Source organism: Rattus norvegicus, chromosome 10 (assembly GCF_036323735.1).
Source record: "Rattus norvegicus strain BN/NHsdMcwi chromosome 10, GRCr8, whole genome shotgun sequence".
Taxonomy (NCBI): Eukaryota; Metazoa; Chordata; class Mammalia; order Rodentia; family Muridae; genus Rattus; species Rattus norvegicus.
This window is the reverse complement of record NC_086028.1, coordinates 104,912,175-104,929,309: the sequence shown is the minus strand read 5'-3', so window position 1 is coordinate 104,929,309 and position 17,135 is coordinate 104,912,175. Positions and strand designations below refer to the sequence as shown.

The 17,135-nt window shown below is 49.7% G+C and overlaps 1 protein-coding gene across 2 annotated transcripts in view; it reads left to right on the top strand.

Annotated features, from left to right (window-relative positions):
* Nucleotides 1-17,135, top strand: part of Tbc1d16 (TBC1 domain family, member 16) — an 85,727-nt gene that overhangs the window by 55,924 nt on the left and 12,668 nt on the right. Inside the window, exons 4-7 of one of the 2 annotated variants that reach the window (XM_039087516.1) lie at nt 13,329-13,490; nt 14,380-14,527; nt 15,455-15,619; nt 16,079-16,227. In XM_039087516.1, the coding sequence (XP_038943444.1) occupies nt 13,329-13,490; nt 14,380-14,527; nt 15,455-15,619; nt 16,079-16,227 (624 nt within the window). Of the gene's footprint in view, nt 1-13,328; nt 13,491-14,379; nt 14,528-15,451; nt 15,620-16,078; nt 16,228-17,135 lie in introns of both variants that reach the window. The other variant, NM_001427508.1, reaches the window with a different exon arrangement.

Sequence of the window (17,135 nt, the reverse complement as noted above, 5' to 3'; positions counted from 1 at the left end):
CTTTTGTAGAGAGGAATGTCTGGGAAGGGAAGCTGAGTGGCTAAACCCTCAGGGCCTCTAGGTACCTCATTAGCATGAAGAACTCTGTTCTGGGCCTACAGGACCACAGGTCATGTTTCCTTATGTGGGAAGTGTGGCACGTGTTCCAGGCCAGGACTCCGGCAGGGAGCAGGGAGCCACCCACGGTCTCAGGTGGGTGCCCAGGTTTGAACCTGCTTAGTCTACCGAGTTTCCTGGCATGGTCCATCATCCCACACTCAGACGCCAGCCCTCAGGTGAATCTTCCTTCTTTGCTTAAACCCCTATGAAAATACCCATGTGGGCACACCCAAAAGTGTGACCCTAAATCCTAAAGTTGACGGAGGGATGAACCACCCCACACTGGTCTCTGTGTGGTTGTTGACAGTGTGTGCCTGTATGTGTGGATATCGGAGGGGGACGGGCAGAGGCAGGGTCTATGTTTTTATTCTATGGGGCACAGGCGTCAAACTCATTAGGGCTTGGAGGCCAGTGCTCCACGCTCCAGCCGCACACACTATTACTCTACCCATCTGCTTTCCTCCAGGGGACACTTGTCTGTGCCCAGTGCCCGGCAACTGGCAGCCATGTGCGCCGGCTGGCCCCAGCTCCCACCCCATTCCCTCAGGTGACACTTCTCAGAGCTTTCTATCAGCAAAGTGCTGCTTCGCAAGTGTGGGGTACTGAGTCTGAATCAGGTATAGTCAGGCTCGAAAGACAGATATGGCTGCCCTACCTATACAACACACACATACATACATACTCACACATAGAGAGACACTACGTACATACATTCACACATAGACACTACACACACACTCACATACACAGAGACGCTACACACACACTGTACATACTACACAGATGCAGAAACTACACACACACTACACATACCTACACATACTACACAAACTACATGAACCTCACACTACATAAACTACAGACGTACACTACACACACCACATGCGTATACCCCATATGAACAGTATGTATACTATACAAACCACATACAAATACATACTACATACAAACACTACCCACACCAAACACACACATACTACATATACACAGAAACTACATACACATTCACATCACACACACACACACACACACACACACACACACACACACAGCCTCTCTGGTGCACTCATTGACCCCATGTGTCATCTTCTGCCCCCAACTATGTAGCTTTGTGCCTTCCACACTCCTCCTCAAAGCAGCCAGGGTTTCCCCTATACCCCCACCTCCAGGATAAAACCTGTCACACCCCTATCTCCTGAATGCTCCACCTGACCACCCAACACCTTCCTACTCTCGACAGGTAATCTTGTTTCCTGTGTGTGGCCTGTCTTCACTCCTTCCTTGTTGGTGCAGAGAGATAGCTGATCCACCGATGGGTCCACTTAATGAAGTCCCTTCCCTGTCACCTTTCAGTATCACCGGAGATGGAGGCCAGGATCCTAGGCAGGGATCCCCAAATCTGCAAATGCCAGAGGCTTTATATACAATAATACATTGTTTGCCCAGAATCCGAGTTGGACTCATAGGTTGCTATAGAGTGTAGATGCTGAGAATACCTTCTGTGTGTGCCATTTAAGGGGCCATGACCAGGAAAAGAATCTGTACATGTTTAGTGTACATATGTATGAAAATGTTTTCTTTAGGTGTTTGGGGAGAGGCCGGGGGCTGGGGCATTGCGTGTGCTAAGCACATTTTCTGTCACCGAGCTACACCCGAGCCCTTTCCCAAATACTTTGAACTCCTGCCTAGTTGATTCTCTGGATGCAATACTGATAAAGTCAGAGGCCAGGTAAATCCCAAGACAGTGTCTACAAACTATGTGGAAAGAGTCTTTCGATTGGGTCTAATCACAGAAATGTGGTTTAAGGGAATAGTCACCGGAAAACTGACAAGGGGGCCCCTTGGGGTTGCATGAACCAGGCCGTGAGTCTGCTTGTCAACGTTTTTGTGAATTTTCATCTTTGTGTGTGTGTGTGTGTTTCTGTGTGTGTTTCTGTGTGTGTGTGAGAGTGTGCACACACACACATGGTGTGGAACACCCGTGAGGTCGGAGGACAATGATGTGTGGGTGTCTCTTTGCCTTCTGCCTAGTTTGAGCCAGGTCTCTGGTGATTCATCACTGCAGACACCAGGCTGACCCACGAACTTCCAGGGAGTCACTTGGGTCTGCCTCTAGTCCCACCCCAGGAACCCTGGGATTACAGACATGGGCTGTTGTTTCTGACTATATGTGGGTTCTAGGGATTAAAACTCAACTCCAGGGATAAAAACCAGCACTTTACCGAGAGAAAGATTTCATGGCAACTTTGATTCACTGGTCCTTCTCCGTGGCTCTATTTGTGAATTTTCAACCACAGGAGAAAAGAAAAAGAATTTCTATATTACTTGGAAATATCAGTCAGGTAACAAATACAGGAGGGCAATTTAATGTAAAAAGGGCTTGCTGTTTGAAGCCATACAAGACAGCAGGAGGGGAGACTCACCAGCAACCCAAGTTTCTGTTCCCTTGGGGCCATGCCCCACAGTCAGGCAAATTAAAGAGACAAGTACTTCTCCTCCTCATGCCTTGAGGATCTCACCTGTTAATCCCCATGGGATCGTCAGCTGCTCCACCCCCAGGACCCCTCTTCACAAATGGCTGGTCCCAGACCCCTCTGCTTCCTGCTGCTCAACAACCCACCCGGGGTGCTGGTTCCTTGTGGCCACCTCATCCCCTATCAATAGGAAGCGACCACATTGGCATTCATGCCTGCAGTCCTGAGGTCAAAGGAGACTGTTGGAAGGTTTTGTAGAATAAAAATAAAATTTGAAGTTATCTTAGTTTAGGTAACTGAGGAGAGCGGAGTCCTGGGACCTCTGTTGGAGGTAATCCTTATTGTGTGAGAATACTCTCGGGGCACACGTGCATCTATGTAGTGTGAGAGGGCTCCCGGGACACACAGGACACCCATGTAGTTCGAGAATACTCCTGGGGCACACAGGACATCCATGTAGTGTGAGAATATTCTTGGGGCACACAGGACACCCATGCAGTGTGAGGCACACAGGACGACATCTATGTAGTGTGAGAATTCTCCCATGGCACGCATGCATCCATGAAGCTGTGCAGTTCTCACCACTGTCTAATTCCAGAACTTTCCACCATCCCAAAGAGAGACCCCATGCCAGTTTCCGGATTCCTTGCCGCCTCAAGCCACAGCAACCACAGGTCTGCTTTCTCTCTCTTGACTCGCTAGTCCTGATGTTTCATATAAATGGAGTCATCCCTTGTCTCCCAGGCCTGCCTTTGTTTGTTTGCTTGTTTACTTACTGACTTACTTATGTATTTATAAGGAGGCTGCTGGGGCCCTTTTTACCCAGCCGTTGACCTAGTCTTGGTAGGCGCTGTGAGATGTGTTCAAATTTCTTTCTCTCCTGTGTGGGATGCTGACTGTCCCAGTGATATTTGTTGAAGCGTCTTCTTCCCTCTGCTGGATTATTGAGATGTTCTTTTCGGAACCCATCGACTGCCAACACCAGGGTTCTCGTCTGACGCTTGGCCCTGCTTCATTCATTCTTCCGTGTTCCCCGTACACCAGGACCACGCCATCCCAGTGACTGTGGCTTCGTAAGTTCTCGGGTTTAGGAAGGTCCTGCTCCTCTGTGTTATGCCCCAGCTCTTCCAAATCCTCGTGTTCCCATGTACATTTGAGCGTCAACCTGTGGGCATCTGTGCAAAGGCAGCCAAAACGTGTTTCAGGATTGCTTTGTCCCTGGACAGATTCTGATCGCCTCCGTCACCCAGAAGGGAGCCTTCCCCAGACTTTCGTAGACCGTGTGGGCGCTGCTCACGCTTTGGTCTCCCATCTCTGGTCCCCGGAACTGTGAAGATTCACTCTTGTGGTTCTGAGCCGGCCCTGGTGGCCATTTCTAACCATGGCCCTAGGAAACACATATGGGAGAAAGGGAAGAAGGGTCAGGCTGGCTTCGGAGCCTGTGGGTGCCAGGCTAAGGGGTAGGGCTACTGGTAACCAAGGTGACTGGAGGTCGTTTCTCAGCTGAGTGTGCAGGGTGAAGTGGGGTCTTTCAGAACAGACATGTTGTTTGGGCAGGATGGGCTCTTCTCTCCTAAGTGGAGAGTCTCCTGAGCCGTGTGGCCACCACCCATCCTGTGCTGTGCGACACGTGGAGACATTCTTGATATCTTTAGTCCATGAGCATGGTTAACAAAGCCACTCTCGACCTTGGGGACTGCAGAATGGTAGCCTTGGGGACAGCTAGTGTCTCTACACTCCTCCCCTTCTTTTCTTCCTGCATCTGAGACAGGGTGTCCTGTAGCCCGGGCTGACCTTGAACTTGCTAAGAGGCCAAAGATGACCTTGAACTCCTGATCCTCCTGCCCCCGGCTCCCCTGGTACTGGAACTGCCAGCCTGGCTCCCTTTCCTTTTCTGAATTATCTTATTTTCTAATACAAGTGGAAATTCAGGCTTCACGTAAGAACAAACCTCAAAGATAAGAATGTAGCAGATTGGCTTAGTGGTTTTGATAATCAAATTGATACACTCTGCCTATCTGAAATCTGAAAAGAGTAAAGAACAAGGTGAGAGCGAACTCTCATTGTGCCATCTAGAAACCCCCATGATCGTAATATCCATGGCATATGTATATGGATAAATCTGCAAGGTTATATTTTATATGGAGTCAGGTTTTTTTAATTTATTTATTCTATATAAGTACACTGTAGCTGTCTTCAGACACACCAGAAGAGGGCATCGGATCCCATTACAGATGGTTGTGAGCCACCATGTGGTTGCTGGGATTTGAATTCAGGACCTCTGGAAGAGCAGAAAGTGCTCTTAACCGCTGAGCCATCTCTCCAGCCCTATATGGAGTCTTGTGACAGCACTGAATATCACGTTCATTTGATGTATGCTATGAACATTTTTTCTAGTTATTAAATACCTTTATGAAACGTCTTATAACAACTCAATGGTGTGGTGCCCTATGACCTTGCCACCATAGGTGAAAATAATCCCCCATGCTTGGAAATCTGGTTGTGACACTGAGCTGATATTGGTGGGTGTCTAAAAACCTCTCTTGGGGAGCTGGAGAAACAGCTCAGGGGTTAAGAGCACCTGCTGCTCTGACTGGGGACTCGAGTTCGGTTCCCAGCACCGCTAATTAAAAATAAATTAAATCCGGACTGAGATGATGGCTTAATGGTTAGGACCCAGGTTTGATTCCCAGTACCTACAGGGCAATGCAGGACGATCTTTAACTTCAGTTCCAGGAGACCCAGTGCCTTCCTCTGGCCTCTGAGGGTGTTATCTGTACATGGGGTGCATAGATGTGCTTGCAGGAAGAACACTCCTGTACAAAAAACAAAAGTAAAGCTATGTCAAATTATAAGATATAAAAAGGGCTGGAGAGGTGGCTCAGCTCTTAAAGGCTAGGCTCCCAACCAAAAATATAAGAAATAAAAAGATCTAAGCGAAAAGCTCCACTGGATTGTAACTGTTATTCGGCAGCCCCTCAATGTCTGAAGCACACAGTTTGGCCAGCATCGGCGTGGATGGGGCATCGCTGTGTAGCCTCACCACATCTCGGACGAGAAGCGCCGTCTCGGTGTCTGGTACCCCTCCAGGTCCTGCCCTGCATGAGTCACCCGCACCCTGGCAACAGTGACACCCACTGTGGGTGAGCCAGAGAGAGACACAGGCCGCAGAAGGAAAACAGGCAAATCAGAATTCGAAGTTTCTCTTTTTTAAGTTTGTACATCAAACACAATGCGAAAAAAGAAACCCCCGGAGTGTAGGAAGGAAAATAAAGCTAGAAGCCACACATCTAGCAAGAGATTAATATCCAGGCTATACGGATTTTCTAAAGTGTCCCAATGAGATGTCTCCCCAAAGCTACGCTAACAGCCAGCAAGCAGGAGGGCAGGCATCACCAAGGAAGGCTTCAGGGAGAGCCCCCAGCTCTGCAGGCTGTTGTAAACCAGAGTCAGCACCCACAAGGGTTGGCGGGCGCGCGGAGAAAGCAGAACCTTGTGTCCTGTCGGTGGGGTGAGTCCCACTTCTGTGGTAAATAGGGGTGGGGAGGGCACTTCCTCAGAAAATCTAAAAACAGAATGATGATATAGAAATTCCTCTTCAGGTCTTGGACCCGAAAGGTCAGATAACAGAGACTTCTTGAGGAGTTGCTGCTGTCAAAGAAGCATCAGGGACATGGTAGACAGACAAACGACAAGTGAAACGGGGTCTGTTCACTTTATGGAGTGCCACTCCCCCTTGGAGAGCCCTGATGACAGGATGCTCGGTGAAACACTCCAGTGTCAGGAGGGCGAGCGCTGCATCCGAGCCTCTTGGGGCAGCCAAGTTCACGTACACAGACAGTAGGATGATGTCGCAGGGGGTCCAGAAGGCGGGGAAAGGTAACGAAGTTCATAGACATCACAGAACCTCCGTTTCATACAACCCTGTGTTCTGGGGAGGCAGAGACGGCTGCACAGTTCTGTGATTCACTCGGTACCACTGAACACTACCCTTAAAGATGCTTAAGCTGGGGCTGGAGAGATGGCTCAGTGGTTAGGAGCACTGACTGCTCTTCCAGAGGTCCTGAGTTCAAATCCCAGCAGCCACATGGTGGCTCACAACCATCGGTAATGGGATCTGATGCCCTCTTCTGGTGTGTCTGAGGGCAGCGACAGTGTACTCACATCCATAAAATAATAAAATAAATAAATCTTAAAAATAAAAAGGTGGGGCTAGGGATTTGGCTCAGTGGTAGAGCGCTTACCTAGGAAGCGCAATGCCCTGGGTTCGGTCCCCAGCTCCGAAAAAAAGAACCAAAAAATAAAATAAAATAAAAAGGTGTTTAAGCCAGGAGCCAGGAGCCTGGAGGGGTGGCTTTTGTGGTTAAGAGCACTGGCTGTTCTTGCAGAGGACCTGGGTTCAATTCCCTGGTTCTAGGGGATCCAGTGTCCTCTTCTGACCTCTTTGGGAATGAGATAAACATGTGGTATGCAGATATACATGCAGGTAAAACACATGTATGCAAAAAATATTTAAAAATCTAAAAAATGCTTAACTCAGGAATTTTATATTTTGACAACAGCAGCTGTGGTCCCGGCTACTCAGGAGGCTGAGACAGGGACTGAGACTTCAAAATAGCCTGGGAAACTCAGTGAGACCCTGTCTCAAGTAGAAAGTAAAAGGAGGGCTGGGGTTGAGCTCTGTGTCAAAGTTTGCCCAAGGATGTGGGTTCAATCCATAGTAAAACATACCCAAGAGTGCGCGTGCGCGTACACACACACACACACACACACACACACACACACCCCACATACTACACACACATACATCATACACACAAACATCACACACACACTGTAGAGTTGCACACTACACATTCACACACACCACATATACACACCCACCACACACACTACATACACACACACACCACACTGCACACATACTGCACACACATGCAGATACACACTGGACACATACACTGCATATATGCCATGCATGCAGTGCACATATACACACTGCACACCACACACACACACACACACACACACACACACACACACACACTTACTTCAGTTTCTGCCATTTGGGGGTTTAGCCATTTGGGTACATTTTTGTGCAGATGGCATCGCTCCATGAGTGGGCTATATTCTGGTCTGACTTCTTTTGCTCAGTGTAATAGTTTTGCCTGTGCTGTGTTCCCTGTGTGTCTGTGGCCTAGTCTTTGTCCCCAGTGCCTTTCATGGTCTATGAAACATTGTTAATGTTTCGTCCTGGTGGTTCTAGGTCTTGGTTCTCTGGCTTAGAGCACTGTACCTATGGGCCTAAGTAACTGTGTCTTCCTACACAGCACCGAGTAGTGAGTGATGTGTCTGATTGTGCAAGCAGAGGCTTGCCGCTTGCCCCAGGCTGCTCTTGAACCGCAGTCCTCCTGCCTCAGCTTCCCCAAGATCAGGATTGCAAGCCTGTGCAGCCTCACCCGGCAAGACTGTGTTTAAGAGTTTCTTATAAATATTCAAGACCGGAGTTCAGCTGGACATATGTTTTGTGGGAGTTTTCTCTCAGGCTGTGACTTCCTTTCTTCTTTGATGGGGATGCTTTGAAGAGAAGTTCTCTGCTTTTACTACCTTTGTGGTTTGTATGTTGTAAGCCAAACCCTGCCTGCCCTGTTGCAAGGTCTCACGTGCCAGCGTATCTTTGAGATTACTGATATGATATGGGGGTTTGGGCTTTATAGCATGATCATATTTTAAAGTCACATTTATTAATTCACATGTTTGTGTTTGCTTGGGGCTGTACACCTAAGCCTTGGTGCATGTGAGGAGGTCAGAGGACAATCTGCAGGAATCGGTTCTCTCTCTCTACCATATGGGTCCTGTGGATCCAACAAAGGTTGCTCTGTGGCAAGAAACTTTACCTGCTGGGCCATCTCATTAGCTCAAAAGCAGTGGTGGTCAGGGAGTGTTCCCCAGCTTTACCGTTTTCACATTATGATCTGTAATCTGTCTTGAGTTAACTGTGGGGTGCAGCATAAGGGAGTTGATTTTGTCTTGTGGAGACGTCCGGTGGATACACACCCGTTGAGGATGTGGCTGTGGTGTGTCTTCAATCGCTGACTGATTTCTCTCAGCAGCTGCACATTTTCAGCGTGGAGGTCTTAACTGTGATGTCTAATTCTTTCTGTGGGTGCATGCACATGTGTTCGATGGCATGTGGGCACGTGTGTGTACATGCATGTGGAGGCTGACATCTGGTGTCTTCCCTGGTCAGGCTCCTCCTGTTCTCTCACTGAGCCCAGAATTCCCTGTTTCTGCTTGGCTATGACGTTGGGTTTTATTCGGGTTCTGGGGGTTCAAATTCCGGTTGCTGCATTTCCACGGCAAGACTTTATCCACTGAGCCATCCCCCTTGGCCTTGGCTTTGTTTCTGGCGTAAGTTAAATGTGCCCTCGGAGGTCAGAAGACGTTGGATCTTTCCCAGTTGTGCCTGGATGGTTCAAGGACGCAGGCTGTTCTTCTCTATTAACCTCCTAGCCTATAAACTCTCTCAGTTCACTCACTGGCTCTAAGAGTTGTTTTATAACCCCCCCGGAGATGGGTCACATAAACAGTCACATCCTCTGAAAGCCTTCTCCTCCCATCTTTGTAGTCCCCCTTCCTCTTCCTGCCCCGTGCAGCGGCGAGAGCCGGCACTGGAGGATACAGGATGCCAGCGGAAGCCAGTCCCTAGCTCCTGGTTTGTTTTAGTTTAATTTTAGTTACTTGCTTCTTAGATTTATTTACTTTATGTATACAGGTGTTTTGCCAACCCATTTGTCTGTGTACCATGTGGTCCTCAGAGGTCAGAAGATGTTGGATCCCCTAGATCTGGAGTTACAGGTGGCTGGGAGCCATCATATGAGTGCGGGGACCCAAACTGCGGTCCTCTGTAAGAGCAGCCAGTGTTAACCACTGAGCCGCCTCTCCAGCCCCTGGCTCCTGTTTTCGAGGGAACTAACTCCACCCTTCTCCACTAAGTCCAACATTAGCTGTAGAGTACACACAGTGTCCTTCCTCTTCTGAGAACGTTCTCCTCTGTTCCTAGTTTGTGGGTTTTGTCAATTTTGCCAATAGAATGTCCTGAATCTATTCACACGTGTGATTTCTCGACTGCGATTCTTGAATCAATTGCTAGAGAGAAAACAAAACACACAGATATGTAAAGCCTTTTGCATTTTTATTTCCAGATTGATTGATTCAGAGAAATCAGGTCAGTCTGCTACGTTCCTCTAAGCTGTCCCAAGGTGTTCCTGAGAGCCCTGAATTTATCATTATCATTATCACTATTACTATTATTATTATCATCATCTTATTTTGACTGTTGATTTGTTTTTGAGATAGGGTCTCAGGTGCTGTGTCCTGGCTTCAAGGATGACTTGGCCTTTCCCTCTCAAGTTCTGGAGTTACAGGTGTATGCCACGCTCCACACCCCCCAGTTTAGATTTTAAATACTTGTTTTTTATTTCTAGCTATGCGTTTCTCTATATGTGAGCGCAGGTGTTCACAGAGGCCAGAAGAGAATGCTAGATGATCTCCTGAAACTGGAGTCACGGGAGGGGTGGCAGGGAGTTGTGAACGGCCTGATGTGGGTGCTAGGAACTGAACTTGGAGCTCTGCTGTAAGAACAGGATTCACACTTAACTGTAAGCCATCTCTCTGGCTAAGATTTTATCATCTTTGCATGACCACCGACTTAATACCTACCTTCAGAACAGTCTCTTTTACACTTGAATTCATTTTATTACTCTAGATATGAGTAAATATAGTAGAAACAGTTTTGTGTATTCTCCAGTAAATTGTCTTTTCTTTTTGACTCTGTCCTGTGTAGAATTCATGTCTATCATTTATGTGCATTTTATACATGAACAATATTAATCTTTTTAAAAAAGATTTATTTATTTTATGTATGAGTACACTGTCGCTGTCTTCAGACACACCAGAAGAGGGCATCAGTTCCCATTACAGATGGTTGTGAGCCACCATGTGGTTGCTGGGAATTGAACCTCCAGAGGAGCAGTCAGTGCTCTTAACCGCTGAGCCATCTCTCCAGCCCAGCAATATTAATCTCTAGCATATGCATGCGTATGTGACTAGTTCATTCTTTGTTTTATTATTATCAGCATTAACACACATTTATGTGTTTGCTTTTTTTTTTTTTTTTTTTGAGTTAGCGTCTCATGTAGCCCAGGTTAGCCTCCAGCTCCCTCTGTCGCTCACCCAGACTGCCTTCAGGCTCCTCCCTCCTTCCTCTGATTCTGGAGCATGGCTTGCACCACCACCCCTGGCTTGACAGACTTTTAGCTTGATAGTTTCAGGTCCATTGCAGAGACTTCTCATGTGTCCTTGGTGCCATGGGGACCCAGACACCCCAGCGTCGGCATGAGCCTCGAGACCGTGGCTGGACCACACTGACAGAAGTCCACAGCTTGCACCAGGCATTCTCTTGCTGTTGTGTGCTCTCTGGTTTTGTGGTGTCAAGCAGAGGGTGGCGTTGTCCCGTGCCTCACAGAGTGTGTCTCCTGTCCTCTGGCCCCTGGTAGACGCTGATGTTTTAACTGTCTGCGTAGCTCTCCTTTTCCTGAATGTCACCATGTTGACACCAGGGCAGGAAGCCTACCCATGTAACCATTGTTTTCTAGAGACATCTTACCTCCGCCACGCCACCACTCCCTACTCTCAGGGACCGGTAGGGGCCTCTGCTTGTGGCCTGGCTCAGCTGCCTGCTCTGTGGGGTTCTGGGAGGTTGGTACTTTAGCATGTAATAGTGTCTGGGTAACAATTAAAGGGGAACAGTCCAAGGACAGACCCAGCCACTTTGCACATTGATTGTCGATGGCTTACGGGATGTGGTAGACAGCAGCTTTTGGCACACTCTGACCCAGACTGTGGATGAGGACTTTACAGTGTACAGAAAGAAGCAGGCTCCACTTAGGAAGGCTAGGGTGCATCCCAGGCCTGAGGGAGGACCCCGTTGGGATGACTTCCTGACACAGGTTGGGAATGAGAGCCACACCACACACTGGCCAGGCCTTCTGGACACTTCGAGGGGCCCTGCTTTCTCCTCAATGGCCGAGAGAGAAGGAGCTAGACCCCGAGGCTTCCAAGGGAGCTGTTCACTGGGTGGTATACACCGGGACTTCTGCTCCAGCAGGGTGTGGCTACTGCCTGGGCTGAGCCAGCGCAAGACCGGAAGAAACTCACTCTCACCTTTGCTCATTCTATACCTTACCTATTGTCTGCAGAACACCACTGCTACACCTTTAACCCGTGATACCCACATCTGTATAACAAAGTATTCTGCATAAGAAAGTGTAAATAATCGGTGGATTTTTTTTTTAAGTAAAATGACTAGAGTGCACACTTGGAGGACAGACCTTGGGTTCCACTCCTTGCTAGCTGTGTGACCTTGGGGAAATGACACAGCCCCTCTGGGCCTTAGTTTCATTTTCTGAACAGTGGGGCAATCCCAGTACTCGTGTAGTAAGGTCATGCGCTATAACAACACAGGAGGGCTGGGCACAGGGCTCAGTGGGTAAAGTGCTTGCTGGGTTTGATCCTAGGGCTGACGTAAGAACACCCAGTGTTCTTAGAGACTCCTAAGGGAGTTGGGATGTCTCTGACTCTTTTGCCTGCCTTAGGGATCTTTTTCCTCCTGTTGGGTTGACTCTTCCAGCCCTGATATGAGTGAGGGCTTGTGCCCGGTCTTATCATTTGTTTGTGCTTGGTTGAGATCCCTGGGAGGCCTGTTCTTTTCTGAAGGGAAACGGAAGAAGAGCGGGCGTGGGTCGGGGAGGGGTGTGGGGGAGAAGAGAGAAGAGGTTTGGTCGGCGTGTAATGTATGGAAGAAGAATAAACAGACATCAATAGATTGCAGGCCGTTCAACATGCACCGTTTCCTCAGTGCTGAGGATAGAAGAGGCAGGAGGATCCCGGGACCTGGGCCAGTCTGACCAATCAGTGAGCTCCAGGATCAGCGAGCGATGGAGGGAGAGCCCAGTGTTGACTCTGACGGTTACACACGCTCTCGCATATGTGCACACGCCTTCTCCCCCACAGCACATGGGAAGTGGCCAAGCCCACGTACACAAGTCCTTACGGATGCTTATAGTTAATATTGGTTAGGTTAGTTATGTTAGTTAGTTGTGTTAGTTAGTTAATATTAGTAGCCCCTGTGTTTCCTCCAATATCCATTGTCTTTAAGAAATGGAGAAGAAATCTAAAGCTTTATAGATGCCCCCTCCTAGGACTGACAGAGCAGCTGCCTTTCGCAGGCCCCAGGGACCTACGGCAAGCGCGTTACAGTCACTCACTCCACGAGTATTCTGTTGGTACCTCCGTTTTATAAATAAGACGAGGCTCAGAGAGGCCTGGTAACTCGCCCTAGGTCACTCAGGAGGGAATTTGAGCTCTCATCTCCTCTGCTGTCCTGACAACCTGCTGTGGTAAGTTACCAGAGTCTGCTCGTGAAAAAAACAACAAAACAAACAAACCAAAACAACAACAACAAAAAAACCCACTTTTCCATTCAAACCAGAGTATCACTGTTCTCGAAGAGTGATGGGATCTGCTCTCTCCTTGGTTCGTTCACTGACATCTGGGCTGCGGTTTTCCCCAGGGCGTGTTCCATCTCGTCCTCTGTATTTAAGCTCGGGGTGTATGTTAGGCGCCCGCTCCCCCTCTTTTTCTGGGATAGCATAGCACAGAAATGAGAGAATCTCACGCAACCTCCTCCACCAGCTCCCCCTCCAGCTCCGATGCCAACCTGCGGTTCCCTGACAGCAATGGCCTCCTGCAGACGCCTCGCTGGGACGAACCACAGAGGGGATGTGCTCTGGAGCAGATCTGTGGAGTGTTCCGCGTGGACCTGGGCCACATGCGCTCCCTGCGGCTCTTCTTCAGGTAAGAACCTATCCTCTGCTTCCTGCAAGCATGCATGTGTGCCTGCATGCATGTGTATGTATGTATGCATGCGTGCGTTAGCACACCTATGGGGGACACACACACACACACACACAGAGCTGCGTGCATTTCCAGTCTCGTGTGCAGCAGAGGCTGCAACCGGTCTAGCCAATGCTAGCAGTTTCCTCCCTGACCCACAGTCATACGTGGTCTGCCACCTGAGGCCACCCAGCACCCTGCACATCCTCAGGCAAAGGGTGTCTGGCCTTCAGGAAGGAGAGCCCAGCAGGTGGGTGATGCTGACAGGTGCTGCAGACTGCTGTGCTTCTGGGATCCATAGATCATTTGCATGGTTGACAGGGCACTGGCCTCCTGGATAGAGGTGGCTTTTCCTTCATAAGGAAGGTCACAGCCTCCTGACTGCAGTTTCCCACATCAGCCCAAGTCACCACCTGTGGGAACCCCAGACCCATATCCCAACTTCACCAAGGGTGCCAAGGTGGCTGGGGTGACAGCCTTGAAGGAGATTTTGGGAGACCCTCTCCTCTGTCCTCTTATGATCCAGCCATGAGATTAGGGGAGGCTTGAGAAACCCCTTACAGGGTTGAGATCACCATCCAACACTAGCCGTCCCTAACACACTCCCCCAGGTGTCCAGGACAGCTCACGAATGGCAATGGCGTGCCGGGGTCCTCTGGATCCAGCCACTTTGCTTTCTAGGTACAGGGGTCCTGAGTTTTGTTGACTCTGCTCCCCCACAAAAGCAGCCAGACTCCCTTGGGGCTCACTGTTTCCTGCCTGAGGTGGCTGACAGGCGGGCTCTGATTAGACTCGGAAATCAAAACCTGTGTTAATGCGTTCACCCCTCCCCCACGCCGTGGATCTTCAGCGACGAGGCTTGCACGAGTGGTCAGCTGGTGGTGGCCAGCCGAGAGAGTCAATACAAGATTTTCCACTTTCACCACGGCGGCCTGGACAAGCTCTCCGAGGTGTTCCAGCAATGGAAGTTCTGCACAGAGACACACCTCAGGGACCAGGTAGCCTGGCCGACCGTGGGGCGAGACATGGTTGGTTATGGTCAGGGGAACGGAAGCTCCTCTCTTAGGATGCCAAACACGTGGGTCTGGGACCATTCCAGCACACCTTCCTCGAGGCTGCCTGGCCCTGGGGATTTCCCTCTGAGGAGTATGGCATTTGTCTGTCTGTGGTTCGGCGTGGTTGGCATGGGTGTGCTCGGGGGCTGGGATCTGTTCCCAGGCCTTTCTGAAAGTCACCTTGAGCATTTGAAGACTCCTGTTTTCCCAAGGCTTTCTGCCATATTTTGCTCAATCTGCATACAGAGGCAATAAGAGCCCCCTTAATCACCTGTTTAAGATACTGTACGTGCTTATTAGAACCAGGGGGGCTGACTCTAGAGCTCTACCCCTCCCGCAGAGCCTCCTGCTGGCTCTCCTTATTACAATAGTGGCAAAAGCTCCCCCCTCCCCTGCAATGAGCAACCTTTGATTTTTGAATTAAATGTCAGCTGTGGTTTTGCCCTGGACTCGTGACTGCGCATGGAGACAATCTGACAGTCTGGCTCCCTGCTCGCCCGAACAGCAGGTCTTTGTATGTGGCCGATCGAATGGAATCTATTGCAGGCTTTCCCTGGCAGAGGGAAGTTGGGCTGTAAGGGGTATTAATTCTGGTTTTCTTTGCGGCCGGGGCAGGAAGGGGATGGGGGCAGTGGAGGCTGTGAGTTGCAAAGGGAGAGAGATTTTTTAGGATGAAGGTATTTTCATTTTAATTGTGTCTAATTACGCTCGCCATTTAGGAGTTGTGTGCACAGACAGCAGCGCCTCCCGCCCCCCTCTCCTCCCAGAGGAGAGAGAGTGGCTTTGACATCCTGGGAACAGCATCTCAGGCTTCAAAAGCCCGAGCTCTGAGATCTGCTTTCCACCGGGTCCCTCCCACCCGTCCAGCAGGTCACGGATGAGAGGACGTGCATGCAGTTCTCCATCCGAAGGCCCAAGCTGCCATCCTCTGAAATCCACCCGGAGGAGAGCCTGTACCGGAGGCTGGATGTGTCCGCCTGGCTCAATCACCTGAATGACCTGGGGCAGGTGGAGGAGGAATACAAGCTACGCCAGGTATGGAGCGGGCACCTGGCCAGCCTCCACCGAGCCCTTGTCGTCAAGCAGCTGAATGGAGGGTGGGTGGCCAGAAGGCCGGTCCCTGGCATCAGGTTCTGTCCGAAGCACCCAGGCAGCTTCATTGAAAAGACAATTGCAGAGTTTGGGGATCCCATGTTGGGCCCTGCGGACTCTTCAGTATTGAAACCCCCAGGATTAGTTCATGACGTGAGAACAGCGTGTTGATCTCAGAGTGCCACCCCGGGGGGGCTTTGACATTGAAATGAGCCAGTTTGTAGCCTGTCTGGGAATGCCTCTCCAGCACTTTCCCCTTGTAAACATGTGCAAATTGCTGGGGTCTGAATCGAGGCTCGCCAAAGGACCCACAACACCCTTTTCGGGGGATTTGGGGTTCTTTGAGCTGCCCTGTTTTATACTCCCCCCCCCAACCCCCTCAATTTGTACTGCTTCCTCCAGGCCATTTTCTTTGGTGGCATTGATGTGTCGATCCGGGGGGAGGTCTGGCCTTTCCTTCTGCACTATTATAGCCACGAGTCCACGTCGGAGGAACGTGAGGCGCTTCGGTCGCAGAAGCGAAAGGAATATGCAGCTATCCAGCAAAAGAGGTGCGCCCTGCCCCCCGGAAGTCCCTTCAGATCTCGGTGGGAAAGTGCAATTCACCGCCGACCGACCGTGTGTTCTGTGAACCATGGTTTCTTTGGAGCGTGAGTCTCCCAAAAGCCAGCACTGTAAGCAGGATAATGGCAGTCACTACACGGCACCCCCAGCACCTTGGTCCAGGCACCCTTAGTTCACACGCCAAGAGTTTTAGAATTTGTGTTTAACAGACTTTAACTAGGGGCCAGTATTCGCCAACTACAGGCCGGGCTGGAAGCCTGACCTCCACATGGGTTTCACAATCCGCAGGCTGTAGTCAGCTCTCCTCTGAGGGGCTAGATCTGTTAGATGAGTTAAAATGAGGAAAACCTTGAATATAGCCCCACACACATATACACATGTACACCACACATGCACACATATGTATACATACACATGTACACACATGCATACATGCACACTCATGCACATATCCTGTTGGGAGCAAGAGCACACACATGTGCGCACACACACCACACATGAACACACACACACACACACACATGAACACACACACATGCACATATCCTGTTGGAAGCAAGAGGGTTGGTGCTAACACAAACACATACACCACACATGAACACACACACATGTATACATGCACACACATATATACATGCGCACACATGTACATATCCTATTGGGAGCAAGAGGGTTGGTGCTGACAGCACATGCACATGTGCGTGCACACACATACCACACATGAACACACACATGCACACATGTATTCATGCACACACATATGTACACGCACATATCCTGTTGAGAACTGGAGGGTTGGTGCTGACAGTACATGCACCAACCTAGCCTAGAGTGTGCAGCTACTCCAGGTCCTGGAGGACCCTATATTATCCCCTCCCTGCCCTCCCTGGTACTC